This window comes from Chiroxiphia lanceolata, chromosome 12 (genome assembly GCF_009829145.1).
Source record: "Chiroxiphia lanceolata isolate bChiLan1 chromosome 12, bChiLan1.pri, whole genome shotgun sequence".
In the NCBI taxonomy this organism is placed as follows: Eukaryota; Metazoa; Chordata; class Aves; order Passeriformes; family Pipridae; genus Chiroxiphia; species Chiroxiphia lanceolata.
The window spans coordinates 8,590,658-8,599,453 of NC_045648.1; the positions used below are offsets into that span (position 1 = coordinate 8,590,658).

Consider the following 8,796-nt stretch of genomic DNA (forward strand, 5'->3'; position numbering starts at 1 on the left):
AATGTGCTCAGATTTGTAACCTGTAGACATTATAAAAGGTATTTAAAGGTAAGTCAGTAAGTATTCTGCCTTTACTTCTGCTGACACAGTTAAGGCTTTAGTGGGTGAAGTTATGTTTCTGTCTAAACATAAGAGTTTGGGTTTTCCACAGATACAACTTGTAATTCCACTTAAAGATACTAAATATTAGTACTTTCAGTGTACCTCTAGTATCAAAGTTTTGCTTCTCAGATTTCTAAACCTGACCTGTCCCTTTTTTTGGGGTGGAATGTGAGGGTCATTAGTCAGCTACTGTACTGGGTAAGGCCATGTCCTTAGTCACACAAACAGTGACTGTAAAACTTAGGAGAAAAGTTTTTAATGCTGTTACTATTTTTACTAATCTTTGAGATGGTTCTCAAGGTTCACTTACTCATTTGGGTAAATTTGTACTCCTTCTAATTCTCCACCTTTAAAACTCATTCTTCTTAGTAGAAGGTAAGATAGGTTTCTCAACTTAAAGCTTTTAATTGGGGGGCATATCTTCATTTTTTACAGTATGTGCTTCAAGGATCAACCTATATCAGGTGTTTAGATTACTCAGCTGAGTCCTGTGTCCTTTTCTTTGTACCCTAGTTTCTAAACTAAGAATACCACTGCCATGTAGTTGCAGTTCTAAATTACAGTCCCTATTTATAACTCACTGTGGCGGGGTCAACCTTATTTCCTCAGGAGTTTCTTCTGTGCTATCCCTTAACTGAAAATTATAGGAAATGTAGTGTTTCCAGGTTTAAATATTTTGATTTGAAAATGTAAGTTTGGAAAGAAAGCAGCTTAGAATGGATGCTAAGAGGATTTCATTGAATTGCTGTCACAGTTGTGCATCCTAAAGTTTCTTTTATTTTCCCCACATTTGAATTTCAGGCTGCTGTCAAGAATATAATACAAACATGTGAATCAAAGTTCTTTTAGTATTGCCTGACTTTCTAGCATTAAAAAAAAATTAAAAAGTCACAACAGTGTGGTAATTGGTCCTAGACTGAAGAACATCTAATGCTACTTCTGTTGATTTAGGGTAGGAAAAGGAGAAATTACGTCTGTTCTAATGACTTGTTCAGTATTTATTCTGCTGAAATCTTGCCTTGTGGGAATTTTGGGGCAAATTGTTCTCTGCTACTTGTGTAAGGTCATGTATTGTATTTAGTTGAGTTCTCCGTAACTTGCCATTAAAACAAAAATTACCAGGCTACAACAGCATTGAAAGAAAGATTGGGTGAACAATTAAGCTTTCTTAGATTACTATTATTACTTTTCTAAAGCAGACAGATAAATGGGACTTGTGCTGTGTGCACACAGTCCTTGCTGTTTGCAGACAAGCTAAAACTATGAGGGGATAAAAATCCCAAAGAGCAGTTCAGATCTGTTTTTCTTTGTTTGATTTACGCATTGCAAAAGAATAGAGGAAAAACTATAGAATTTAAGTCTGGACTTTACAGTCAGTATTTCCGTGGTGATACTTGCAGATATGCAAAACTGCAAAAAGCCCAGATGCTCTTAGATAGTAGTACTAGACTTTTTTTTAAACTTTAATGTTCTTAAATACCATGAACACACCGTTAAAGATGACCTAAAATGAAACTCATTAAGTACAATCCAGCTTTTCTAGAAGCTATCTTCTATTCTGAGCATCTCTCCAACTCATTTTAGATTGCCTCCTGGGCTGTTGTACCTTTTGCTTAACATTACAGCCCTGTTAGGATTAGCCAGTCAGGATTCCTGATTTGTTAGCCAGAGGATTAACTGGGCTGCCTCCCAGCAAGCCTGCAAGCGGGTAAAGAGGCACTTCCCTTCCCTAGGATTAATGAGTTTAAAACCATCCGGGTTAGGATTCATGCCTTGTATTTCAGGCAGGTTTTCAAAGGTAAAAGAAACTTGTTGTGGAAGGCAGGAGCACTCCAGCACATACTGTATGGAGCTCTTAAAGCTGAAGAACATAGGGCTAAAAGTATGAATTGAACTAACAGATGGGCTCTCGGCCTGTTTGGGGCTGAAAACTTGTGAAAGCCAAAACAGCCCCTCTGATTTTCAAACTTATTGTGAGTTGGAGAGGAGCATTGCAAAGTGCCATCACTCACATAGTGTGGTGTGGTTACTATTTTGAACAATCAGAGTACAAACTTAGATTTGAATAACTGGACACATCTAGGTTTTAGTGAGGTAAACCGGTTTAATTCAGTCATTGATGACTAAGTTTAAAAAATTGATACTAAAACAGTTAAACTGCTGCAGCATTTTACATGGAGGTAACCTGGACCAAAGGTGAATGCAGTTGAACTAAAGGCTTTAGTTTCAGTGGACCTCATCAGGGCTGGTTCAGTAGACAGTATGGGAAAGGAATCGATGGATACTTGAGATTTTTGTGATAGTACCAGGGAGGTAGAGTATGACTATGATATAAGTCTAAAAAACAATATAGGATATCCTGATAGACTGGATGAACGCTCCAGGAAGAGAGGAAACATTCAACAGAAAGATTTAAAGCTAAATTTTGTAGATGAGTGTGCTCTTACTTAATTTGCCTCTTCCTAACATTGAAATAGTGTATTTTAGGCTGATTAGTTGAGTTTAGTGTTAAAATGTTAGGAAGTAGTGATCTTCTGCTTAGGATTAACTTCACATTGCATTCATCTGGTGGAGTGGGGATTCTTCTTCCTAGACCATCTAATCAGGTGCTCTTAAGAATTAAATGTAGCTTTTTATTCTCTTCCTGTGGGAATGAGGAACCTTCTTCTTTAAGAGGCTCTGCCTAATTATGCAGGGGTGATAAATGTAAAACATCCAGAGAGAGAAGAGAACAGATGAGGTGTCAGGAGTCTTGCTGCACACACAGGGAGCTGAGTTGTGCCTTCAGGGATTTGCAAGGGCTGGAGTGAACTCTGTCTTGCGGGTGCTGTTTCTGTGGTCAGCCAGAGCACACTGAAGTTCAGGCAGGGTTGGCACAAACAAAGAAGCAGGAAAAGCTTCTACCTTTAGGAGGAAATCCAGACTCTGCTTGTTTTGATCAGCTAAGAACATGTTCTGTAAATCAGGAGACTTTTAGCAGCCAACTCAACTTGTCAGCTCCAGAAAAATGAGTGTGTGTTCATGCCTTACTCCTTTTTGGTTTGGCACCCTGTACTGGTGCTGCCAAGTACTTCTGTGCTCTGGCTAAAGGCAGAGCTGGGGCTGGGGGAAGGGAGGACTTTTGTTCAAGGAAAGCAGGCAGCAGCATCTTGGAATCCAGATGAAGTCCAGCAGCTGGGAGTGGCTGCAACATGTTTCTTGCAAGCTCCAAGCTGCTGGGCAGTCTTGTATTTTACCTGCCTTTATTCTGTTGTGGTCATCACAGCTAGCTTATAGTTTGAGCACTGAACCACTGGCACTTGGTCATCTAAGGGTGTCTTAGTGGTTGGGATATTCGTGATTGTCATCGAGGATTTTGAGTCAAATCTCTGGCTTCTGTGCAAATTGAGACCTAAAATTTATGGTTACTACAGTAGATACAAAGTGAGTGACTTGTGACACAGTAGAAGAATCTTCCCACTCAGTTCTACACTGAGCAGCAGCTCTTAAATATTTTTAAACCTTTTTAATGTGAGAGCCATACGCACAAAGAAAATGTAAGTATGTATGAGAGCCTTGTTATGCAGGGAAGAGTGCCAGTTTTCCCTAAATTTAGCAAATAGTTACAGAGGCTTTTAGTGAAACTTATATTGAGGTAACTGGATTTTGCTACAACAGGAAATGCAAGCTTGAGAATGTTAGCTGCTAGAGGCTAATTCATGGCATGGAGCTGCCTTAATGAATTAATAAGCACTGCAATGTCTGTTTCATATAAAGCTGCAAAAGTTCATTTGAGTAAGTCTTGCCCCTTCTGGTACTTATCTCTCCTATTTTAGTCCTTGCTGCTTTTGTTTCTTATCTTGAAAACCTTTGGATATTATCTGTCCACTCAGGAATGTGCCCTTTACAGCCTTTTAAAGCCATTGAAGCTTTTTTGCCAACTATCAATTGTTAGAAATTTCAGGACAAAGAAAAGCTCTTCTTGTAACATACATGGTGATTTAAAAGGATTTAATAAACCATGTGTAATAGTATCTTTGCTAGATGAACTTGTGGAATATGCTGTCCCCTCAGGCAAAGTCTTTGCTGGTGATCAGGTATCTTGCTACCCATTGATGTTGCTTAGTACAGACTATAATGTTTTGATACATAGACAAAATGATAAGTGCCCTTTTCTTTAAAAATAAAAAAATCATCAGAATAGCAGCACAGGAAAAACCTGACTGGAATTGTCATGCAGAAGAGCTGTCGACTGGCGTAGAACTAGCACAGAACTGCATCTGACAGTCTCTGCTGAACAAAAGTCCAGCTGCACAGAGATGCCTGCAGCTTTTTCCCTGACAAATGTCTGAGCTTACTGTTGTATTCCTTTCCTCACAGCACTGGTTCTAGCTCTGCTTCCATTGACATTTCTCCCAGCTGGAGCTTGCTTTTGTTCTTTGCTGCAAATACTCCTAACTTCTGTGTGCCTTACTCACTGGAGACTTGTTCTGCTGTGGTCTCATTAGGCAGAGGTTGGCTCTTAGCCCTTCTTGAAATGAAGTTGGGGGTTTTGATTTCTGTTTCTGTTTTGTAATGTAAGGAATGTGCAAATACTTGTGGAAAAGCAACCAACTTCTATTTTTACCTGGGTCAGGCAAATACTACCATTACTTGTTTGTATTCTCCCATGCAACCTATAACCTGTTTCTTTTAGATGTGAGAGAACATTAAAGTAGGTTGAAAGTGGCCTTAGCAAAAGCATCTTTAAAATTAGGTGTTCACCTGCTTCCTTCTGTGTTTCAGGACAGTGTAGTTCCTCCCTGTAAGTCTGTGTATCCAGAGCTGATGTTTCTCAACCCGGGTAGTGACTAGCTCCTGTGTAGGCTTTTTCCAGGTGTGCAAGAGCAGCAGCATCACAGTGGTAGAGATTGTTCTGAAACACTGCATTCTGTGTGGTCTCAGTGTTGCAGCCTTCAGCAAAAATAGTGTTGATTCAGGATTTGAAAGAGGGTGTTTGGCTCACCAATCCTGTTACATACAGTGCTTCTTACAAGCAGATTGTGGGAACTGGGCTGGTAAACTGTGGGGAAACACTGGGGTGTTGGATTTTCTTCCCATATCTGAATCTTACTCTTAAACCTAATGTTTAATTACTCTGAGTTTTTTATGGTGGTGTTGTATTGTGAACTGTATGTGAGCATTTAGTGAATCCTCCCCTTAAATTATGTTGACGGTCTAGAAGGAGGGAGTTGCAGTCACTGCTGAGACACCATTACACTTCAGGCGTGGAAGCTGCAGAAAAATGGCTAATTATACATCATGAACTTTAAATTATTGTAGGACTTAGAGGAGGGGAGAGACAGATTTTTTTTTTCACTGTTCTTATTAACTTCTTTAATGTCAGCTTCAGTGTCAGAGAATGCAGAGCCTACACCTGAAGAACAAGACAAGTCGCTTGACAAACCAAAACAGAAAAAGAATCGTTGTTTCATGTGCAGGAAGAAGGTTGGACTTACTGGTAAGAAATACTGATTTCAGTTTTCTGAGATTTGTTGTTCAAAGCCTTGGACCTTTGAAATGTTCCCTTAAAGGGAAGATGGGGCATAGTCGTCTCGATGTTGATTTGAGATAACACTTAGTCAAAGATGCTTTCTGCTGACTCTTGCTAGATTAGTTATTCATGTATTATTTTGTTTTTCAGCCTCCTGTCTTTAAGTGAAGTTCATAATTCCAAATACTTCCCTTAGGAACTCTGCTTAGCTGAGGAATTGGATGATAGTTTGCTGCCCTTCACTAACCAGCTTTGCAGTGGTCAAGTGAAGGGGCCTGAGAACTTGAGTTCTGCAGGGTGAAGGTTCATAAACAAAGAAAAGAGCACGAGGTGTCTAGGAATATGTTCTCTGCTAGTGTATCGTGTGATAGGAAGCAATGGTCAAATCAAATCTTCCTGTGAACACTTAAAAATGTATTATTTGTGATTCTTATGCTTTCTGCAGCAGAGGCTCTTTGGCTGATTGACACTGGTGACTGAGATTTATTGCTAGTGAGTGAATACATTCAGGATTTAAAACAAGCCAGTGTAATTAAGAATGTTGAAATGTCTAAGCTGCTGTTTCTGTCCACAGGGTTCGAATGTCGGTGTGGGAACGTTTACTGTGGAATGCACCGTTACTCAGATGTACACAGTTGCTCTTACAATTACAAAGCTGATGCTGCTGAGAAGATCAGAAAAGAGAATCCTGTAGTTGTTGGGGAAAAGATCCAGAAGATCTGAACTGCTGCTTCTGCTGGAATACAAAAATCCTTTGACCATCTGCAGATTAAATTGACTTGAGCTTTTTTCCTTAGTCATCAGGAACGTAGAGCAGTGTATCTTGCCTAGACCTTTTAATCATGCATGTCATCAGATGAATAGATTTTTTTGTTTTTGTTTTTTTTTGTTTTGAAAATGACTCTGAACATTATTTTCATTGCAGTTTTCTGTGGCTGAAGACTTAAGTAAACTTTACAAATATTATCCTTTAAGATCATTTTAATTTTAGTTGAGTGCAGAGGGCTTTTATAACAAACGTGGAGAAAATATTGGAGGGCTGTGCTTTTCCAGGATAAAACATGCATGCGTTAACTTTGCAGTTTATTTTCTTGTTGTATATAGCTTTTCTCTGCAGCACAATTTCCTTTTTTTTTTTTTTTTTTTTTTGATAATGCCTTGTATGGCACAACTAGTTATCAGTAACTGAATGTATTTTAATCATTATGGCTGCTTCTGGTTTTTTTTTCCCATTAACGAGAGGTTATACATGTTCGCATATTAGCTTGTTTGCACCCTCTACCTATTTATGTATGAATCATTTGTAATGAGAGTGTGTGCTGAGATTGTGTGGGGGATTTTTTTTTTTTTTTTTTAATTGGGGTTTGTTTTTGTGTGTGTGGGGGGAAGGCTGTATGCACTTCATTGACTGCAGTTTTCATTGGGATTTCATCCATCAGTTTGTCTGTACACAAATATGAAGAATGATCTGAAGTACCTGTGCTGTATTTATGTTTATCCACGTCTTAACTTTGATTAAATAAAATTTAAAAAAATCTGAGCCCCTGTGGCTGTCACTGGCATATATAACTTGGATTCCTCTTGCTTTCTTTTAATGGGGACCTTCCACTGGTGATTTCTTTACTTACAGTGTATTTATTCACAGCAATCATGTGTATCCCAATGCCAGCTAACTGTTGATTTTTTTTATTTTTTTTTTAACCTTTTCACTTCTAACTATCAGACACCACAGTTTCCAGAAGCTTTTTACTTTGTGTGTTGCTTCTGCCCAGGGAGTGCTTCCCATGCAGTGTGTCACTCGTATGCAGGAGTTTGGGTCATTTGTGACAATGTACTTGAGCTGAGGCAGACCTGCAGGTAAAACTGGTGTGATCAGTGGAGATGTGGAGCAGCCATGTGTGTCATTCTGGTTCTAGGAAATTGAGCCGTGGGGTTTGGGATCCACTATCTGACAGACAGCACTGCAGGAGGAATTGTTCTTTTATTGTCTTGTGAAGGTGCTCAGTAAGTGTCTTTCTTCAGGTGTCGTGAGATTAAAGTCTGTGCCTCAACCCTTCAACCCCCCTGGTCTTCTCCATAACTTTGAGGTGGTTTCTGTAGTGCCATGGAAACTTCAGCCAGTGTTGCTTATCACCAAACCTAACACCACACTAAAGTAGCACCAACTTCCCTCCAAATGGTACTGATCTGCAGTTGAAATTTCACTGGCTGACTTGCTGTTGCTTTGAAGCATTTGTGAAATAAATGTAATTGCATGGCTTTATTTAAAACATTAAATTTTTAATCAAAGCTGGCTCCATCCTTTAAAATTCAGAATGCTTTCTAAAAGCTATGGCTGGCAATTAGTAGATAAAGCACTACATTTGGGATATAAACTGTGCAGCAGAAGGAGCTTTCTCTGGTAACTATAGAAAGTAATCTGCAAGACCCAATAATAAATGAAGTAGCTTGTGCTTGCAAAAATGTTGTAACCATAATCTATGAGCACATGGGTTTTATAAAGGAAGGAATAAATAACTCTGACTGGCAAGTTTCAGTAATGGCCTGCCTTATCAGGGGTCAGAGATCCTGTGTTTCCTCAGAACACTTCCTCTTACACAGCACAGACTGTGGAAGAGCAGCAGCGTCATCTTTGGTGGGTGTTTGTTTGGTTTCCTCTTTTGCTACTTCCCTATTCTCTAATCCACTTTGATTTCTCCCTCTTCCCTTTTTCTGGTCTCTCCCTTTTCCTAAGTGTGTCCTTTTCTCTCCCCTGTGCACCCTCCCCACCAGTCTGCCTTGGACATGACTGGTACTTCTGGGCCATGCAGAGTGGAGACACCAGAGATTTCACAATTAGTGATGTTTGTATTTTCTGGTATCTGAGAGACTGAAAAAAGAAATGATACAACAAAAGTGACTGCCTTTGGAATTCACACACTACCTTTACCACCACCTGTTAAAAAGCAAAAATCTCTGGCTCCTGATCACACTGTAGGAAATGCAGCTGTGCCCACAGTGAGGTAGGTCTGCTTCCACACCTGTCCTTCTCCAAGCCATCTAACAAACTTCCTTTGGCCTGGCTCGTGCAGGTCTCTCAGAGTTAAGAATATGGAAAGAATATATGCTCCTGATGCATGAACTTGCATTTGGACTGGAAATCCACCTTTCCCTGACGCCTGAGAATTGTGTGTCACGTGTGT

General features: G+C 39.6%; 1 protein-coding gene across 4 annotated transcripts in view; it reads left to right on the plus strand.

Moving 5' to 3' along the window:
* ZFAND6 (zinc finger AN1-type containing 6) overlaps positions 1 to 7,183 on the plus strand; it is a 36,551-nt gene extending 29,368 nt beyond the window's left edge. For all 4 annotated transcript variants that reach the window (XM_032699888.1, XM_032699890.1, XM_032699889.1 and 1 more), the window contains 2 exons: positions 5,468 to 5,581; positions 6,189 to 7,183. In XM_032699888.1, the coding sequence (XP_032555779.1) occupies positions 5,468 to 5,581; positions 6,189 to 6,337 (263 nt within the window). In that variant the 3' untranslated portion in view covers positions 6,338 to 7,183. The remainder of the gene's footprint in view (positions 1 to 5,467; positions 5,582 to 6,188) is intronic.
* Positions 7,184 to 8,796: the final 1,613 nt, after the last annotated feature.